At 41.3% G+C, this 20,229-nt stretch overlaps 1 protein-coding gene across 1 annotated transcript in view; it reads left to right on the forward strand.

Annotated features, from left to right (window-relative positions):
• Positions 1–7,565, forward strand: part of LOC125297635 (NACHT, LRR and PYD domains-containing protein 12-like) — a 48,064-nt gene extending 40,499 nt beyond the window's left edge. Inside the window, exons 12-15 of the mRNA XM_048248092.1 lie at positions 2,085–2,255; positions 3,146–3,313; positions 4,737–4,780; positions 6,926–7,565. Of these exons, the coding sequence (XP_048104049.1) occupies positions 2,085–2,255; positions 3,146–3,313; positions 4,737–4,780; positions 6,926–7,464 (922 nt within the window). The 3' untranslated portion in view covers positions 7,465–7,565. The remainder of the gene's footprint in view (positions 1–2,084; positions 2,256–3,145; positions 3,314–4,736; positions 4,781–6,925) is intronic.
• Positions 7,566–20,229: the final 12,664 nt, after the last annotated feature.

The following is a 20,229-nucleotide window of genomic DNA, read 5'->3' on the forward strand; positions in this document are numbered from 1 at the left end:
GGGTTAACCATATACTAGAATGAGTTATTTAGGAAAACTGGAGAAAGGACGTTGGCGCTGATACAGTTGACAGCTCAACTTTTCTGGTAGCAGCTAACGTTAATGTTAACGATATTGTTATTAAGCTAGCCGACAGTCTAGCTAACCACAACGGTGTTGTTAACTTTAGACTGGTGAGAAATGTCTTCAATAAGTTAACGTTACCTTTGTAATGAATGTATGTCCACTCGTAAATAAGTTTAAGAGTATTTTTTTTATCATTTGCTTGACGTTTTTGTTTTTAATGGCAGTGTACGGTTCACCTCTGCATGGTGTCCAAAGTTAGCAGCTAGTGATTCACATTCTAGTAGAAGCTAGACATAGAAGCTAGTTCAACAAGAGTAAATCACACAGAGTAACTGTAGGATCTGATGTGCCTCGTTATTTAATCTTCTCGCCAGGCTTTGAGTAGTTAGCTAGAGGGCGGCTGCTAGATCCGCTGATTTTAAGAGGCCGTTTACACGACACCGCCGGGTGGATTTTCTCTTACCGCTTTCACACCTTTAAGGACTCCGGCAAGAAAAAACCTTGCGTGTACACACAGAGGTGTAACCGGCTAAATGTGCTGTAGTGCATATGCCAGACCAGTCGATGGCGCCGCTGTGCAAAGCTTCATGATAATTTTGCGTGAATTGCATAGAAGAAAACATTGTTGAAACAGTTTGTTAAGCCAGAGAATGTCTAATAAGTGCTCTGGTTAAGCAGTCGCATGAAATAAGGAGACTACAGACAATTTGGTTTTCAATTCAACTGTTAAACTAATAAAGTTCATTTTCAAGGTATGTGACTGCTATGTGAAATTTCAAATGCTTAGCCTACGCATTGCATTAGGTCTGAGCACCACTGGAGAAAACACTAACATGCAGTAAGCTAATGTTTAACTAAGTTAAGCTAACGTGTGCTTCTAACTTAGCCACTAAAGGCTGATAGGCTACATTGTGCACATAAATCATGACAGGGGAAAGAAAAACATTTTAATATGATAAATAAATGTTTTGGTTTGTTTTGACAAGCAACATGTCAGGTCGAGTTCCGTGGCTGAGTTGAGAGGTGGGGCTATGTCGTCATAAAGTTGCCGGCTTCGCACCTACAGGGCGTCTACACGGCGAAAGTTAGCCGGCGGTTTCAAAAGTTCCCACTTCGGAAGCCGGTTTCAAAAGCTGTCGGTTTCAGTCTCCTAAACTGCTGGCGTCGTGTACATTCAAGGCGTAACCGTTAAGTCTGGTGCCCAACGACCCTCCTGTTTTGCTCGAGTCTGTGGGGATCCAACGGCTGCTTTCGCCAACGGCTTGTGTGTCTGCAGCTCGAGCCCCAACTCTATTTGAACGATTTGGTGTTAACATTCCACTGTAACGGTAATTGCTTTGTTACCTTCGTCAAGCCCACGTCCAACTCCACTGTACACTTTGTGAGTATTTGCAAACGTTTGCCAAAAACCTATTTGCAAATGTTCGCCTGCGAATTTCAACCAACGCACCTCTCGGTTCTCAATACAGACAGTGTATAATGTTAGCGGCTACAGAGAGGGAGGGGTTTGCAATCCAATTTAATTAATCCTAACCAAATAAAATGGACGATATATTCCGTTTCAATGTGTAAGAATTAAGAAAAATATAAAATGTATTAAGAAAAGAGAGAGAGATAGGGTATAATATTAAAATACCATTTCATTGAACAAGTCTTCCCTAAATCCTAAAATGTATAGGCCTTCATGAGCTCATATCACAGCACCTGAGCAACTAACCTCTTTGAGTTAGATAAAGAAAATAGATTAATAAGAATAAATAAAACAATCAATACATATGCTAATTACAACGAATAAAGAAATCATTATGAAACAAAATAGATAGCTTCAGCGACAACATCAATACTAAATCAGTGTGAGTGAATTATTTGACCAGCTGAACAGCCGCCAACCCGAGTATGGCAACAGTAGCCATCTGATCTGATGTTGTGTTCTTGATTTTTATTTATTTATCAGGGCACTGTGTAAACACTATATCTTCCCATTTATTCATGTTATCTTTTGTTGTGTTCTTATGCAGGCTTGCTGATTGTAAACTCACAGATAAATCTTGTGAGATGGTGGCTTCAGTTCTACAGTCACCAAACTCCCTACAGGAGCTAGACTTGAGTGACAATGACCTGGGGGATTCTGGAGCTCAGCTGCTCTCTAAGGGACTGTCCAGTTCCTACTGCAAAATACACACATTAAGGTGGGTGAAGATATATCTTTGTCTTAAAATTCCTCATTAGTTAGAAGAACCATGACGATATAAAAATAAACATCAACTGGTCAACCAAATGAAAAAGCAGCAATTAATATCCCACCTTGTTTATATCATTGTGCAGGTGTCATTCTACTTTTGAGCTTATTTGTGAGTCTTAAAATGTCTGTGAACTGATCAAATCTGTGTCATATTAGTTTATAATGAAGCAATATCGCACAAGTGAGAGTGGGGTTGGTAGCACATATCACCATGGCTTTTATTGGGCCTTGTGCTGCAGGTAATCACAGCCATGGAAATATCTGCTACCAATGCCACTCTGACTTGTACCATATTGCTTTCATACATCAACAGTTCTACTACCAACTAATCATGTTGGAAGACACCAAATTGCTTCTTATGTCCTTTATTTAGATTTTTTTCCACCATTTCATCCTCCACCCTAAAGTAGTTCCAAATCTTCCAATTTGCAGAGCCTACTCGCTTGTCTATATGTCATTTGCTAAATTGAACATTCACCCTACTCTACTTACTCCATTTTCTCACTCAATAGCTGTCAAATGTGACGTTATGAAATCGCTGCTCTCTCGCTTTGAATGAATGGAATGTTCACATTGGACAATTCAGAGCAAAAAGCGTGTTTGAGTGGGGATGTCCTGAGATATCGCCACTCAAGGAATGTCTTTTGTCCAATCAATTAATAAATAGTTTAACCAGACATATCTGTTGTGAAACAAACAAATAACTTCAGATTTAAACAGTCACCAGTTGTATGCAGGTAAGAATGAAAAGGACCATCTCTCTCTTTCTCTCTCTCCCTCCCTCTCTCTCTCTCCTCTCTCTCTCTCTCTCTCTCTCTCTCTCTCTCTCTTTCTCAGGCTCTCTGATTGTCTCATCTCAGAGAAGGGTTGTGGTGTTCTGGCTGAAGCTCTGACTTCAAACCATCTAAAAGCGCTGGACTTGAGGCACAACACTCTTGGAGAATCAGGACTGAAGCTGTTATCTGCTAGACTGGAGGATCCCTTCTGTAAACTGGCGATACTTGAGTATGTTTGGACCGTGTGTAGTGGTCTATTTTCAAATGTGTGTTGTAGTAGCTGCTCTACACTGACGTGTATTTGTTATCTCTTTGATGCAGCATCCAATAATGCAAATATTTAGAGGTGTGTTCAAATTCACAATCGTAGCTGAATGTGTAGGAACTTTTACAAACAGTTTTCTGTTTTGTCTTGAGTTCTCCGTGAACTTTTCTGAACACTCAGGGTGGGTTTCACCAACAAGGATTAAATTAATCTTTGGTGTAGGCCTAATCAAGGATTTGTAGATCCAGGTTTAAATTTAATTTGTTGCACCACTTAATTTTAAGCATGGTTTAACAAATCCATGATTAAAACCTTAACCTGTGTTTAAAACCTCGACTGGTGGGTTGTACCAACAAGGATTACGTTTTAACCTGGATTAAATCAAGGTTTGTCCATTAAACCTAGTTTAAAGATAATCAGGTTGCTGCCATGTTAATTGTGTACTTGCAGTTTAAATGTAATCTTATTACAAATTCCTTATTGAATCTGTACCTCCTTGAAAAATTCCTCATCATAAAACTCTGTAGGGTTGAGACGGTCTCTTAGTTTCCTTTGTGGACTCGATTTTCGTCAATCCATCAAATATATGCAGCCATTTCAGACATTTAAAGCAAGTTTAAAATGAATCCCTAACTGAAATTTAAATCTGAGTTTAAAGCAGTTTAGCAACAGGATTAAAATGAAACCAGGTTTATGTTAACATTTAAACCAAAATTAAAAGGATGGTTTAAACGTAAACCTAATTACCTTTAAACCAGGTTTAAAGTTTGGTGCAACCCGATTAATGGATAAAACTTAGTCCTTGTTGGCGCAACTCACCCACAGTGGAGCTGGACGAAGAGTAAATGTTATGGACCCTTAACACCATTTTTTCTTGTTTTACTCACAAACATTCATCACTGACAAATTTAAAATTTGAACGCCTCTCAGATTTCATGCTGCAAGATTAACAGAAAAAACAGGGAGCTGTTTTGTTACAAGAAATACTAAAAAAAAATACTTTTTTTCTTGTTGTCTGTCAGAGAGGCCATTAATTCTTTATATTGGGACCCCTATGAAGTAGATCAAGTTAAATGTCTATAAGGCCTATTATCACTGTGAGTAACCAGTAATGCAACAAACAATCATTAATTTAGGGTTCTCAACATGTGGTCTATGACCCACAGGTGGGTTGTGAAGGTCTTGCTGGTAGTCCCTGACATATACATTAAATAATGGAGTTTCACTGTTGGAAATTGCATTTGTTATTCAGAGGTAGCCATCATGTTGCTCACTAACTCTAATCTAAGTGCAGGACAGACAGGCTTTTTACATCATGATTATCTCCTTCTGAGAACTAGTTGGACCTTGTATGGTACATGTGTGTGACATTTTGTTTTTCTTACAGAACTGGGGCTTCTGTAAGCAGAGCACGGCCACATTTGCGGAGATGTAAGTTTTTTTTTTTTTTTTTTTTTATTCAGTATTTGTGTATATATATAGTATTTATATAGTATTATCATTCACATGCTTGAATGTGTGTGTGGGTATCTAATAGCAGTGTGTGTTACTGTGTTGCTAGGGTTAATAGGAGTGTGTGTGTGAGTGTGTGTCATGTTTTTATGCTTGAATGTGTGAATGGGTGTCTAATAGCAATTTGTGTATTTGTCTTGACACAATGTTTGGTTGTGTTGACATGGTGTGTGTGTGTTGGTAGGTTCAGTAGGGGTCTGTGTGTGTGTGTGTGTTCTCATGTCCTCTTCTCTTGTCTGTCACATGTTTTAAGCATTAGGTGTGTATGGGTGTCTAATATAAGTATAAGTATATATACTCTTTTGATCCCGTGAGGGAAATTTGGTCTCTGCATTTATCCCAATCCGTGAATTAGTGAAACACACAGCCGCGGGCCCACTGGTTAACATTCTGGACTTGTAACCTTGTAACGCACCTAACCCCTCACTGCTCCCCGAGCGCCATTGTAGCAGGCAGCTCACTGCGCCGGATTAGTGTGTGCTTCACCCCACTGTGTGTACACTGTGTGCTGTTTGTGTTTCACTAATTCACCGATTGGGTTAAATGCAGAGACCAAATTTCCCTCACGGGATCAAAAAAGTATATATACTTATACTATACACACACAGCACACAGTGAGGTGAAGCACACACTAATCCCGGCGCAGTGAGCTGCCTGCATCAACAGCGGCGCTCGGGGAGCAGTGAGGGGTTAGGTGCCTTGCTCAAGGGCACTTCAGCCGTGCCTACTGATCGGGGTTTGAACCGGCAACCCTCCGGTTACAGGTCCGAAGTGCTAACCAGTAGGCCAAGGCTGCCCCTAATAGCAATGTTGGTAAGGTGTGTAGGGGAGTGTGCATTTTGTTTGTGTTGACATTGTGTGTGTGTGTGGGTACTAGGGTGCGTGGGAATGTGTATGTGTTGACACGGTGTGTGTGTGTTTGTTTGTGTTGACATGATGTGTGTGTGTGTAGGTAGGGTGTGCAGGAGTGTGTTTGTGTTGACGTGGTGTGTGTGTGTGTGTGTGTGTGTGTTTGTGTGTTTGTTTGTGTTTACTGTGTGTGTTGGTAGGAGTGTGTGTCTTTTGTTTGTGTTGAAATGGTGTCCGTGCGTGTGTTGGTAGGGTGTTAAGGAGTGTGTGTGTTTGTGTTGACATGGTGTTGACGTGTGTGTGGGTACTAGGGTGCAAAGGAGTGTGTATGTGTTGACGTGGTGTGTGTATGTGTGTGTTGGTAGGGTGTGTAGGAGTGAGGGTGTTTTGTTGTGTTGACATGGTGTGTGTGTGTGTGTGTGACATGGTGTGTGTGTGTGTGTTTTTGTCTGCAGATGCTTGTGTGTGTGTGTGTGTGTGTGTGTGGTGTGTAGGTGTGTGTGTGTGTGTGTTCTCATGTCCTCTCCTCTTGTCTGCAGATGCCTGTGTGTGTGTGTGTGTGTGTGTGTTTGTTTATGTTTGTTTATGTTGACGTGGTGTGTGTGTATTCTCATGTTCTCTCCTCTGTATGTGTGTGTAGGAGTGTGTTGTGTGTGTGTGGTGTGTAGGAGTGTGTGTGTGTGTACGTTTGTGTTGACGTGGTGTGTAGGAGTGTGCGTGTGTTTGTGTTGACATGGTGTGTAGGAGTGTGTTGTGTGTGTGTGTTTGTATTGACATGGTGTGTGTGTGTGTGTGTGTTCTCATGTCTGTCTGTAACATGTTTTAGCATTAGGTGTGTTTGGGTGTCTAATAGCAATGTTGGTAGGATGTGTAGGAGTGTGTGTGTTTTGTTTGTGTTGACATGGTGTGTGTGTTGGTAGGGTGTGTAGGAGTGTTTGTGTTGACATGGTGTGTGTGTGTTCTCAAGTTCTCTCCTCTCCTCTTGTCTGCAGATGCCTGTGTGTGTGTGTGTGGTGTTGGGAGAGTGTGTAGGAGTGTGTGTGTTTTTGCTTGTGTTGACATGGTGTGTGTGTGTAGTAGGGTGAGTAGGAGTGTGTGTTTGTGTTGACATGGTGTGTGTGTGTGTGTTTGTGTAGGTAGGGTGTGTAGGAGTGTGTTTGTTTGTATTGATGTGGTGTGTGTGTGTGTTCTCATGTTCTCTCCTCTTGTCTGCAGATGCCTGTGATCTCACACTGGACCCAAACACAGCACACAGAAATCTCTCTCTCTCTGAGGGGAACAGAAAGGTGACATGTGTGGATGAGCAGCAGCCGTATCCTGAACACCCAGAGAGATTTGACTTCACATGGTATCAGGTGTTGTGTAGAGAGGGTCTGACTGGACGCTGCTACTGGGAGGCTGAATGGAGTGGAGATGATGGAGCTGAGGTATATATGACCTATAAAAGCATCCAGAGGAAAGGGAGGAGTGATGACGTCTTAATGGGACGGAATGCCAAGTCCTGGAATCTGTACTGCTCTCCTGGTCTCAGTTACTCTGTCTGGCACAATGATAAACGCACTGACATACCTGCCCCCTCCTCAGACTCCAGAACAGTAGGAGTTTACCTGGACGGGCCGGCCGGCACTCTGTCCTTCTACAGCGTCTCCACTAACACACTCATCCACCTGCACACGTTCCACTCCACATTCACTGAGCCCCTCTATCCAGGGTTTGGGGTTTATGATGAGGTGTCCCTGCGCAAGATCACATGAGCTCGTCCTCCAACAGCACGTCCACATGTCACCCTTTCTCTCTACTCCCCCTCCCTTCTCTTCTTCTCTTCATCCCTCTCTCTTCCCCTTTTACTCTCTACCTCTCTTTCTGACCCTTCATTTTCTCTGTCTCCTCCCTTTTCCCTCTTCCACTCATTCTCTCTCCCTCACCCCCTCCTCCCTTTCTCTTCTTATCTTTCTCTTTTTCATCCATCACCTGTTTGGGGCTGATCCATTTTCAGATTTGTGTGTGTGTGTGTGTGTAAGAGAGAAACTGTTGTCTATTTTGCACACTTCATCGTAATCCCTCTTTCTACACTTTTCTCTTTCTCTCTTCCCCCTCTTCTCTTCCTTCTCTCTTTCTGTATAAATGAGGACATTTCACCAACTGCAAAATTAAAACATAAATTCATCAACACAAGACACTCCGTAACATTCCAAGCGGTAGCCAATGTGACCAGTAGCAACATCCAACTTAAATTGCAACATTCCGCAGTAACCATGTAACCGTAGCAACATTCATTCTCTGTGGCCCTGGCAGTTGAGCATGCTGCAGGAACACCCAGTCACACTGAGACAGTTAAAAATATTCTCCAAAGAACAAATGCCATTAGTGTTAACAGGCAGGTAAAACTGAGTGTCATCTGCATAGCAGTGATACTGAATGTTATACTTTTTAAAAATTGAGCCAAGGGGTAGCATATAAAGAGAGAATAAAAGAGGGCCCAAAATGGAACCCTGAGGAACACCACATTTTATAAGGGCAGAGGAAGAGGAGAAATTGCCTAAACTAACTGAAAATTATCTATCATTACATTACATTACATTTGGCTGACGCTTTTTAACCAAAGCGACTAACAACATGGTAAACAGTACGTTTTTAGAACAATTCTCACAATTTTAGGACAGTTTAAAAAAAAAAAAAAAAAAAAAAAAAACATTAGAGTACAGTAAGAATAAGTGCGTCGGTGAGTGCTGTTTTTAACAGTTACTTGTCAGTTTAAAACGGCTGGTGAGTGCTAGGATTAGTAAGACTTGTTGTAAGTGTTGCTATGAGAGTAGGTGTTCTCTGAAGAGCTGGGTCTTCAGGAGTTTTTTGAAAGTGGAAAAGGATGTCCCTGCCCTTGTAGGAACTGGCAGTGTGTTCCACCAACGAGGAACAACAGATGAGAAAAGTTTGGATTGGCTTTGAGCGTGCCCGGTGGTAGAGCTAGGTCGTTAGATCAGAGGAGCCGAGCGGTCTGGAGGTAGTGTAAGTCTGTATGAGGGCATTCAAGTAGGTGGGAGCAGAACCGGAGACTACTTTGTAGGCAAGCGTTAGAGACTTGAATTTGATGCGGGCCGCCATAGGTAGCCAGTGTAGCTGGATGAGCAGCGGGGTAACATGTGCCCTTTTGGGTTGGTTGTAGACCAGGCGCGCCGCCGCGTTCTGGATCATCTGAAGTGGTTTCACTGTCCTGTCAGAGACCTGTCAGGAGGGCATTGCAGTAGTCGAGTCGTGAGATGACTATTGCCTGAACCAGAAGTTGGGTAGCATCTTGAGTCAAGTAAGTCCTGATTTTCCGTATGTTGTAGAGTGCAAAACGGCATGCCCGGGCGACTGAGGCAACATGATCCGAGAAGTTTAGTTGGTTGTCAAGAACAACTCCTAGATTTCTTGCAGTCCTGGTCGGTGAAACAGACAGGGAGTCAAATTTGATGTTGATGTCGTGGTGTATGGTAGGTTTAGCTGGGATGACCAGCAGTTCAGTCTTTGAGAGGTTCAGCTGGAGGTGGTGTGCCTTCATCCATGTAGCTATGTCTGAAAGGCAATCCGAGATCCGTGCTGAAACCAGGGGTCGCCAGGTGGAAAGGACAGATAGAGCTGTGTGTCGTCTGCATAGCAGTGGTATGAGAAGCCGTGCGAACGGATAATCTGTCCCAAGGAGGTGGTGTAGATAGCAAAGAGGAGGGGGCCCAGCACTGAGCCCTGGGGGACCCCTGTGGTTAGATGGTGAGGTGCAGATAGCTGACCAAGCCATGATACGTTAAACGAGCGTCCTGTGAGGTAGGATTCAAACCAGGAGATCACTAAGATAAGAAGAGAACCATTGCAGAACAGAACCCTGGAGACCAACTTCATGGCTCAAGGTTAGGTTTCTTAAGTAAAGGTTGCACAATTGCACATTTAAAACCTGAGGGGACCACTCCATTGGTTAGTGAGTGATTAATTATGGCCAATACAAGAGGGCAGATGATGGTAAAACTTCTTTAAAAGTGCAGGTAAAACATCTAAGTGGCAGGATGTAGATTTCATATGGGAGACAACCTCAGAAAGCTGGGAGGAAGATGTAGCCTGAAACTGTTGGAGGCAGCTAGGTGAAAGTTCTATCACTGAGGGATCCGAATCTGGAGGTGAGATTTGAGATTTTATTTTGTCAATTTTATCGATGAAGAAGTTGAGGAACTTATCACAGATGTCTTTTGAAGGGGCAAGAGTAGATGACGCAGAGGCAGGATTTATAATAGAGTTAATGGTATTAAATAAAACTTTTTTCACACACTCCTGTTCATACACAAGTGTAATGCTATTGAGATTATATTATAGTATTTATTTATATTCATTAGGCTATTGATTGAATTGACATTGTTGTTTATTATTGCCATTCTCCTTAATGTGGTCTTATCAACTTTTTAAATTGTATACTGTTAAATTGAATGATTGTATTGTTGTTATGTGTATGTCGTTTTGGACAAAAAAGCATCTGCTAAATACCATAGCCATATTGATATCTATTCACTGTATAGGCTACTGTTTGGGTGATACTACACAAATGCTGATGTTTTCTTCATATTCTGCACTTTTACTAAAATGAATGTCTGGATCATAAGAATGTTTCAGCAACAACATGATTCATTCTGTTCTCCCTAAAGTTATTTGCTGAATTTCTTTGAAAATTATTTACCGGTCTGGGGTGTCAGTGTTTCTATACGTGTTCACACAGAACTATAAAAAAAAATTTTGTTTTTCTGACTTGAAATATGTAAATGAAAATGTGTTTCTGAATTTAAAATGTCTTAATAAAAATTCTGAAAGGACTTGTGATGAACCTGTGGTCATTTCTTTGTTTTCTGTTTTGTTTCATTGTTTTCTATGCCATAACAAAATGTTATGAGTTTGTGATCTTTTTTCTGTAGTTGGTCATGACATGCATTAACCACCAAGGCCATATCTCCATTCAGTGCAACACTACCAGATGAGTACATTGCAGCAGTATAATAACTAAGGTTCCATTTCCATACTGTAACCTGCAAGTACAGTAGATGCACACAACCATTTTATCTTAATATAAGATATATATATATATAAGATTAAAACAGTAAGATATCACTTTTAGCAGATACTGTATCCTGCAGGTAGATGAGTGAGGGCAGCTGTGAGTTGGTGGCCTAGGTTCTCTTCACACTGCTTACCGTACAAATACGCTTCTGATGGGGAACAGTGCTACCTCATGCAGCAACCAGGGGCATTGGGGAGGTGATAAGGTTGCGCTGATTCGGGTGTAGGGTAGTGGCACTATACTGGATGGTATATCGGTCAGAATATAGGACAAAGAAGAGATAGGTCTTAACTCTGTATTGTTCCAGCATTGATATTCAGAATTGCCAATATAGTATACACACACAGTCTGAAATAATAAAAACAAAATACGACTTAGATTCTAATTACTTACAGTAATATTTCTGCAGCTCATTATACATAAATGCATCACTATCAAGCTGAAATCGTAGGCTTGAAACACATACAACAATACTAATTCCCTTCCAGTTAAAAAGTAGAACTTTTGTTTGTGACTACAATTATTCCATGGTCAATGTTGCCATCTAGCGGCGTAAAACGGTACTGCGTAACAGTAGAAACGCCAGGTGGTAAATTCCTGCGCTAAACACATTAATATTACAATCTCATAGAACAATTACATTATATTACTTCAAGTAAACTATAGCAAAAGCAAGTTTAACTATGTTAGAAAACTTAAGGTTACTCACGTAACCCCGGTTCTCTAATAGCATGAGTGAGGTATCTCACTATGGGACACGCCCCCTCGCGAGTTCCCCAGAAGCCATTATTTCATTACGCCAGCCACCATTGGCTGGACGACTGACGTATGCAACGTGGAGGAGGTACTTGTGGAGAAGGAGAAGGACTTGTTTTTATCCAGTAAGTCTTGCAGAAACGTAAGGATAACGTCCACAGAGCACTGGAAGGCTATCGTCCCTGTTTTAATACACCAGTCATTAAATACACGCCATTAGCTATCATACAACGTCCTAGTTGATGACGCCCTAGCGCTCTGAATGGTTGCTATGACATTGCAGGGCAGTCCTGCAGCTGTCAGATTCAGCCTTTCACGCGCTCTGAACCAAGACATGATGCCCTCTCAGGATGGGCAGAAAATGTCTGAGTGCGAACCAAACCGCCATCAGTTCTAGACGGTTTATGGCCATAGCCCATCCCGCCGTTTGCACCGCACACCTGTGTAGGCGTAGGCAGAGGTCTGTGACCATACACATTTCGTCCCACACAGCTGGCTGGTTGGGGGCGGACGAGAAGTCTTCCTCCAGCTCGGCTTGGTAGGCCATGAGCAGAGATGAGGCGTTGAGAGCTCTCACCGCCGACGCCACTGCTTTGTAGCTTTTTTCAGTCATGGCGGACTGGAAATTGTCGGCTTTGGAGGGGAATGCGGGTCCCGAGGGGGTCATCGCAGACTTCTGGGTGGGGTGGAGATGGGAGGCCAGGAGCGGTTCGACAGGGGGCAGATGGGAGAATCCACTGCTTTCCATGTCTGGCTATTCCAGCGCCGCGAGCTCTTGAGCCGGGTTTTTCGCTGAGAATGGGCTGCTCCATGAGCGTGTGGCTTCCTCGAGGCACTCGGGGAAGACGGGCAGTAGTTGTCTGGTGGAGCTTTTAGCCTTCGGGAGCCTCTTTCCCTCGTAGCGAGAGGACACGGTCTCCTTCTGGGCCTCAGGCCAGGGAACGCCGAGCTTTGCAGCTGCTCTCTTGCAGACGCCGCGGAAGGCCCACGCTTGCTTCATCAGCCTCAGTGGCGGTGCTATCACTTCTCACGCCGCTCGGGCGAGCAGCCTGAGTGGCTGGGAGGAATAAGTCGTCGCCATCCTCATCCCCCAGGGATAGTAGGTCGACGGAGTCATCCTCTGAGATGAGTTCAGCTTCACCAGTCGCACCTTGCATCCCCATTGGGATGTCTTCGGTGTCGGATATAGGCGATAGAGCGTCGAGCTGGTCGCCCCAGCTAGCGCCCAGTTCTCCAGCGCCGGCCGGCTCCTGGGAAAGGGTTGCTGACTCAAGGGGAGGGAGGTCATCCGCCCCTAGCATGGGGTCGTCGTCGGTGAGACTAGCTAGGCGTGCTAGCCTACGTCGGCGAGACCGGAGGGAAAGTCGGGCGCAGTGTTCACACACTTCCGGGGATGTTAACGCGGTCTGGGCGTGTTGCAGCCCCAGACACGCGGCACACACCTGGTGGGTGTCAGCGGCCGAAATCTTGTTCCCACACAAACACATACTAGCCGGGGCTTCGCACTTCCTCGCGGGGAGGGGGGGCACTGGCGTCGACATGTTGTTTCGCTACTGTTTGGTGACAGACTAGCTTTGGAGCTACTGTATGGAGACAGACTAGCTTTGGGGTTTGGAAGCTACTGTTTGGAGACAGGCTAGTGTGCTACTATTTGGCGACAGGCTAGCAAGGGAGAGGCTACTGTTTGGCGACAGGCTAGCCAAGTCCAAACCAGTGCTCTTTGAAGATGAAGCGGCGTTAAGGTAGCGTTCGGGGACCGAGTCGCTACCTCCTCCAATGAACAGTTAAGCCACCAAGCCACAGCACCTGTATACGAGAGAGCAAGCGCCTGGTGGCGAAGAGGTTTTAGACTGAAGCAATGACGCTATACCAGAATATAAGGGAGGAGGAAGTACCTCCTCCACGTCGCAGATAATGTCAGTCGTCCAGCCAATGGTGGCTGGCGTAATGAATTAATGGCTTCTGGGGAACTCGCGAGGGGGCGTGTCCCCATAGTGAGATACCGAATGAATGCTTGAAAGAGAACTCTCCTCCATTAGGAGATGCTACGTTCTTACAACAGTAGAAATGCCAGGTGGTAAATTACTGCGCTAAACACATTAATATTACAATCTCATAGAACAATTACATTATATTACTTCAAGTAAACTATAGCAAAAGCAAGTTTAACTATGTTAGAAAACCTCTTGCATACCAATGTGGATTAACACGATTTAAACATCATATGAACTTACTTTTCGTCAATGACTCGGCACTCTGAATGCTAAATACTGGATTTGATTAACAGGGGCCTATTGCACAAATCTAGGATAAGGGATTAAGCCGGGATATCTTGGTTATCCTGGCTCAATTTATCCGTGATCCAGTTGCACAAAAGCGGGATAGGGGGCAGCAGGATATGTTATGGTATAAGTTACCATGGCGATTTATTCTGTGGAGCTAGCCTGCTCCAGACCAGGCTAAATTCCAGGATATATTTAATCTCATCCCTTATCTCAGTCAGCAGTCACCACAAACGGAAACCAATAGTTATACCACTGCCCACTACACATTGTTATCACGTATACCTAGACCCACTATCATTATTTAAACGTTTGTGATCATTAATTAACTTTTACATACTCGCCATTCCCGACCTGTCATGCGACAATGTGACGTCACGGGAGTGCCTAACCAATTTTTTGTTGGTTGCAATATTCTCCTAAACAGAGGTGTTGCTGTTTGTTGCTGTTGTGAAAAGGCTATCACTACCTACTTTACACCGTAGAAGAAGCGATGAAGCCGCTCTAGTTGCCATGGTGAATCAGTGAATCTGTGATCGGTGGCGGGTCTATTTGAGGGAGCCGTGAGCGCCAAGACTTATCCAGGATAGGTTTCACCTGGCTTGATGAATCCGTGTCTGCTCATCCTGGCTTGCTCGTGGTGCAACCAATTAAGCCTGTATGCTCTTGTTTTGGATTCATTGAGCGCAGCTCAGTAACTTATCCCGGATGTCTTAATTCTGCTTTTGTGCAATAGGCAGGTAAGTAACTTTATTTATTTATTTTTTTAATCAAACTCATCAAGAGGTACAGTATGCAGTATATACACAACATCAACTGTTATCAAAAGTTACATCATATATAACATAACAGGGGACAAGTAGTTAAAATAATACAATGGTGAACAGACAAAAAAACATAAGGACATGGAATGAAAAAAAAAAACATTAATAAATAATGAAATAATAAAATAAGATAAAATAATAATAAGTAGTGAATTAACCAACAAGATTGAAAGAGCCTAGAGGAGGGTTGTTTTAATGGCCTAATGGCGTTGAACACTGAAGACTGTTAATGTATATTTTTAGATTGTTTGTAAATAAAGGGAGGAGTGGTTTATTGTTTGTATATCTACATTTATTAATAAAATATTTGGCAAGTAGAAATACAAGGTTAATAATATAAAAAAATCAATAGTAAAGTCATAGAAGCCAAATAAAACATGTTTAAAAGGAAACTCAAAATTATAATTAAGTTTGGTGCACAAGATTGCGAGTAGATCTGCCCAGAATTTCTCAGTGTGGGGACAAGACCAAAATAAATGTATGGATTTTTCTGATTTTTTTACAAAACGAGCATGTGTCATCTAGGTCTTTCTTCATTCTGATGATAAAGCTCTTGGAGGGATAGTATATATGGATAAGCCTATGAGTCACTTCACGTAGCCTATACTTTGTTTATTAGTAAGTATTTCAGGGGTAAAGTCCACACTTTCTTCCATGGAATGTCATCACATAATCCTGACCAGTATGGAACTACATAGGGAATGGTTACAATATCCCTCTGGAACAACGCTCTGATGTTTTTATTATTCTTTCGTATTTTAGGTGAGAAGCAAACCTGCCCTACCGCTGTGGTATAAGGATTTAATTCAGCCACCTGAGGCAGAGCAGCAAATGAATGCTGACTTTTTAATAACATCAAGGCACCAGGCGGTACTCCTCCTATAACCATGGCAAAATCTTTTGGCTTGACTGGCAGATGAAACTTAGATAGAAATTCTATAGTTGAGGAGAAGTTAGCATTACACCTTACAGAATTGTCATTCCTATGAATTGATGAATTGATGAATTTGACTTAATCATTGACTGGTATACCGCAAATGTTGGAAGCTTTCTTATGTTTTAGAAATAGTAGCTCACATTTATTATAGTTTATTGCAATCGCTAACAAGCGCTTACCCATACTTTTTTCTAAACTCTTAACATAGACTCACACCTACAAAACACAATTGGCCAAATGGATAATTTTCTTCTCTGCACACACTAACTTTACCAAAACACTGGAAATCTGACTCAAAATGAAATTATTCTGTCAAAGAATAACACTTGTTTTCACTTCACAAGGTACATGCAGTCAATCAAGGTACACCAGGTTTCAAAATACTGGCCATTGTTAACATTACAAAGACGGCATAGACTTTTTTGTTTCAGTTTTACAGGTATTTGCATGCAAAACATGCTATCCACCGTTTTTACACTAAATTTCTTGTCCACGTGTTCACTTTCAAAAGCATTCCAGTAAAAAGCAAATCAGTTTTTTTCCCTTTACTGTTTACTACAGGAGGTACAGTAGAAATACTGTTTACAGTATGATAGAACAGAAAAAGTTTTACAGTATTGCTTACAGTGAACAAAATATCCATGAAACACAAGAGCATTCTGAACAAAGAACAACAGCAAAAAGCCCAGATAAAAAAGGGGGACTAAAAAAGCACAAAATTACTGTATCTAATCTCTGCAATCTTCAAAGTTAGGCCACATGTTTTCATCAACATCACATCTGATATTATCCAAGGTGATGCACCTGGGATAAAACCGCTTGCAGAAGCAGAGGTTTTTATACTGTATCTAAGGTTTGGAATATTGTGTTTGCTGTTGTGGGATGTTGTGTGTTACAGTTTTTCTCGATCGTTTTGATACCTGTGTCAACTCTGACATCACATTCTCAAAACAGTTAACACCCGTGTCTGAACAAAAGCACTCTGGACAAAATGACACATTTTGCTTGCAAAAGGCTGTTACTCTCTCAAAACACTTAAAACATACAGCAAAAGCAAATCTTGCCTTCAAACACTACAACTTGTTACCAATTCAAAAACACTCTTTAATCAATCATTACACACCTGACAACAAAATGCAAAATCTAGTTCTCAAAATGAGCATTTTGTCATTGACATGTAAGACATACAGCAAACACCTAGCAAGATACTGTAAATTTCTTTGAAATACAACTTTCATCGAAATAAACCTACAGTAAACACATTTTGTACTGTTTTCTCCACCAAATAGGCAATACAGTACTTTGTCTAAATGTGCATTAGATCCATACTTGCAAATAGCAACACAAAACAGACATCTCTTATGTATAATGAATGATTGCTGATTGAAGAATTGTGCAAAGGAGTTTCACACAGGTGTATGAGAGATTCAGACTTATGCAAGGAATCTATACCACCTGTGAAAAGATGTTTTCCTTTTGTTTAGCATGGGAAAACCAATAGAGTTTGTGGCTTTTGAATGACACCTGTGTTAACTGTTTTGCAAAAGGGTGTGAGAAATGTGTGAACCCAATGAAAATGTGTGAACACATTCGCAAGAGATGACTTCTGCTGTGCAAAGAAAGTAGTCATGAAGACCAAGTGGGTTCCAGTTTACTTAAGCAGGTAAAAGCAATCGAGAAAAACTGTAACATTCGTAAATAGGCTACTACAAAAAGAATCCATAGTTTTGTTGGGAGGTATAGCTTGTCTGTTAAGAAAATGTAAGCATTGTGGAAATGTGTTCACTGCATATTGTGTGAAAACAACATGAAATGTGTGAATGGTATGGCCACAAAAGACCGATGCTGTGCCGATTCTGATGCTCTAATTGTGTTTAGAGTTTTGAAAATGTGACAACTGGTAGACAAACGCTTGTTTGCGATTGAAAAAAAAAACTGTAATATTAAGGCATAATCCTGATGATGATTGCTGTAATATTAAGGTATAATCCTGATGTGCTCTGGAAAAGTTTCTGATAAGAGAGATGGCTTGAGACACCTGAGAGCTCTCTTTGAGGAAAAGCGTAGTATCATCAGCTAATTGACTAATGAGAATTTGACGGCCTGCAATAGAAATCCCCTGCAAGTTACTCTGTTGTAAATAAGTAGTAAGCAGCTGAGAGGCAATGAGAAATAAATAACGAGACTGGGCACCCTTGTTTTATTCCACGTGCTAGACAAAAGCGGCTACTCATACCATGTTTCAGTTTAACACAGCTGTTGCCATTTTTATACAATGTCTTAACAATACTAGAGAAATAATCACCAAACCCAAACATATCTAATGCTTTGAAAATGAATGGATGTTCTACAGAATCAATGGATTAATAGAAATCAAGAAATAGAATTAAGCTATCATCATCAGCAAGTTCATTGTAGTCTATTAGATCTAATACCAGACGTATGTTATTGGTGATGTGACGGTTTTGCATAAGGCCTCATTGAGTTTCATCAATTATGGTCTCTAGGACGTTCTTCAACCTGTTAGCAAGTACAGAGTCAAGTATTTTTTAATCATTATTTAATAGGCTAATAGGACGCCAATTATCAAGTGAATCCAGGTCTTTATTGGGCTTAGGATTATAGAGTAATAATGCTCTGTGTCATAGTAGAGAACAGTGGCGTGTACACATGGAGAGTCTATGGAGAGGACAAGTCAAATGTCAGGGTTTGTTATGAGGGAGAGATCCGCCTTGTGTACAGCTTTCACTATAATTTCTACATATTTGTACTTCCAATAGTGTGTGCAGGCTGTGTGCTGCTGGGGCTGGTCACTGCTGTGATCTGGTTCAAGCTGAGGAGCAGAAGAGGAGAGCTGACCTCTGGACGTCAGAGCAGAGAGGGTCAGCAGAGTGGAGATGAAGACGTCTATGATGACGTGGAGATGGCTGAACTCAGCACCTGAACTCAACACACTTCTCTCTCATGTGTCTGCTGTAGACGGTGAAGTCACAAATATAAGTTCTATTAGTTCTAGAATGCTATATAATCATATGATGTATATGTAGTTTTTAAAAAGTGTACTACCCAAGTTTTAAAGTGGAAATTATTTCATGAACATGATTTTCAAACTCTCACAGTTATTGTGATCAAATGGTATGTGGAAGTTGTATTAGACTGTTACTAAGTTCCATGCTTATGGGAGTTAATTACTCTAGTAAATAAATTCAACCATTTACTGTAATATATTATAGTTTACATGTGGAAATCAAATATATGGATTGACCTATATATCAAATACCCACTATTTTACTAAAAATATGAAGTGGTCTAGTTTTGTTTAAAGTAACAAACATGGCGACTTACTTACACGGCTCATATCACTTTGTTTCTCTGACATATCGTCTTGGATGAAGCAACCTCCATCTCTTCCCACTTTCTCCATTCTACTACACTTTGACTACACTTAGTAGCTATTTATATAACTTCAGCAATCTCATCCTCTAGTATAATAGTATTGTTGATGTGGTCTTAATTCCTGCATAAGGTCTCCTCTGCATTAGCTTGAATGTTATTTCTCATGTTTGTAAAGCTTTTTGGATAATAGCATCTGCTATATGTATACATATAATGTAATATGCCTAGTTGAAATGGTCTGTTTTTACACATATACGTTGTCTTTGTTTAGATCGATAGAAAACTGAAGAGTGTGTGTGTATGTGTGTGTGTGTGTGAGTGAGAGAGAGAGAGAGAGAGAGAGAGAGAGAGAGAGAGAGAGAGAGAGAGAGAGAGAGAGAGAGAGAGAGAGAGAGAGAGAGAGAGAGAGAGAGAGAGATTGGGAATGACCATGGGTCGGATTTGGAACACAAACCACAAACACACTCATAAACACACACACACACATACACACACACTCTATTGTTGTGCATGATTGGGTGTGTGCTCACAAATGGTCAACCACAAACACATACATACTGTCTGTCCAGACAGGAAATGAGAGGAGATGTAAGTAGTTCAAATTCTCTGTCTGTTAGTATCAGAAGTCTGTTAGCCCAGTTGAAATGGCCAATTTGTAAGTATCTTGGGGTATTTTGTCTTTGTTCAGATAGATACAGTACCCTCCAAAATTATTGGCACCTTTGGTAAAGTTGACTAAAAACAGGTATAAAAAAATAATCCGTTGGTGTTTTATTGTAATCTCACAATGAAAACAATGAGGAAAAATCCACCCTTGAAGGGAAGCAAATTTATTCTGAGATAAAAAAATATCTCATAAAGAAATAAATATTTTTTAACAAAAACCCGTAGCTCAAAAATATTGGCACTCCTAGAAAAATCTCATACAAAACCAGAAGAATTGTCCTATCTATAATGAACTATTCTTTGAATATATTGCCCTTCTATGCTTTTATTTATTGTTTGTTTTTGTTTATGTAAAGCACATTGAATGACCTCTGTGTATGAAATGCGCTATATTTAAGTTAATCAGAGTGTCTTTGAACTTTCAGAAGTAGTTCATGACTTTCTTTTTCACTATGAAAATGAAGTGACACAGATTACAACAAATCACCAACAGATTATGGATGATACAGGTTTTTAGTCAACTTTAGCAGAGGTGCCAATCATTCTGGAGGGTACTGTAGGTCAGTGAAAAGTGACAGGAAGTG

Source organism: Alosa alosa, chromosome 7 (genome assembly GCF_017589495.1).
Source record: "Alosa alosa isolate M-15738 ecotype Scorff River chromosome 7, AALO_Geno_1.1, whole genome shotgun sequence".
Lineage (NCBI taxonomy): Eukaryota > Metazoa > Chordata > Actinopteri > Clupeiformes > Clupeidae > Alosa > Alosa alosa.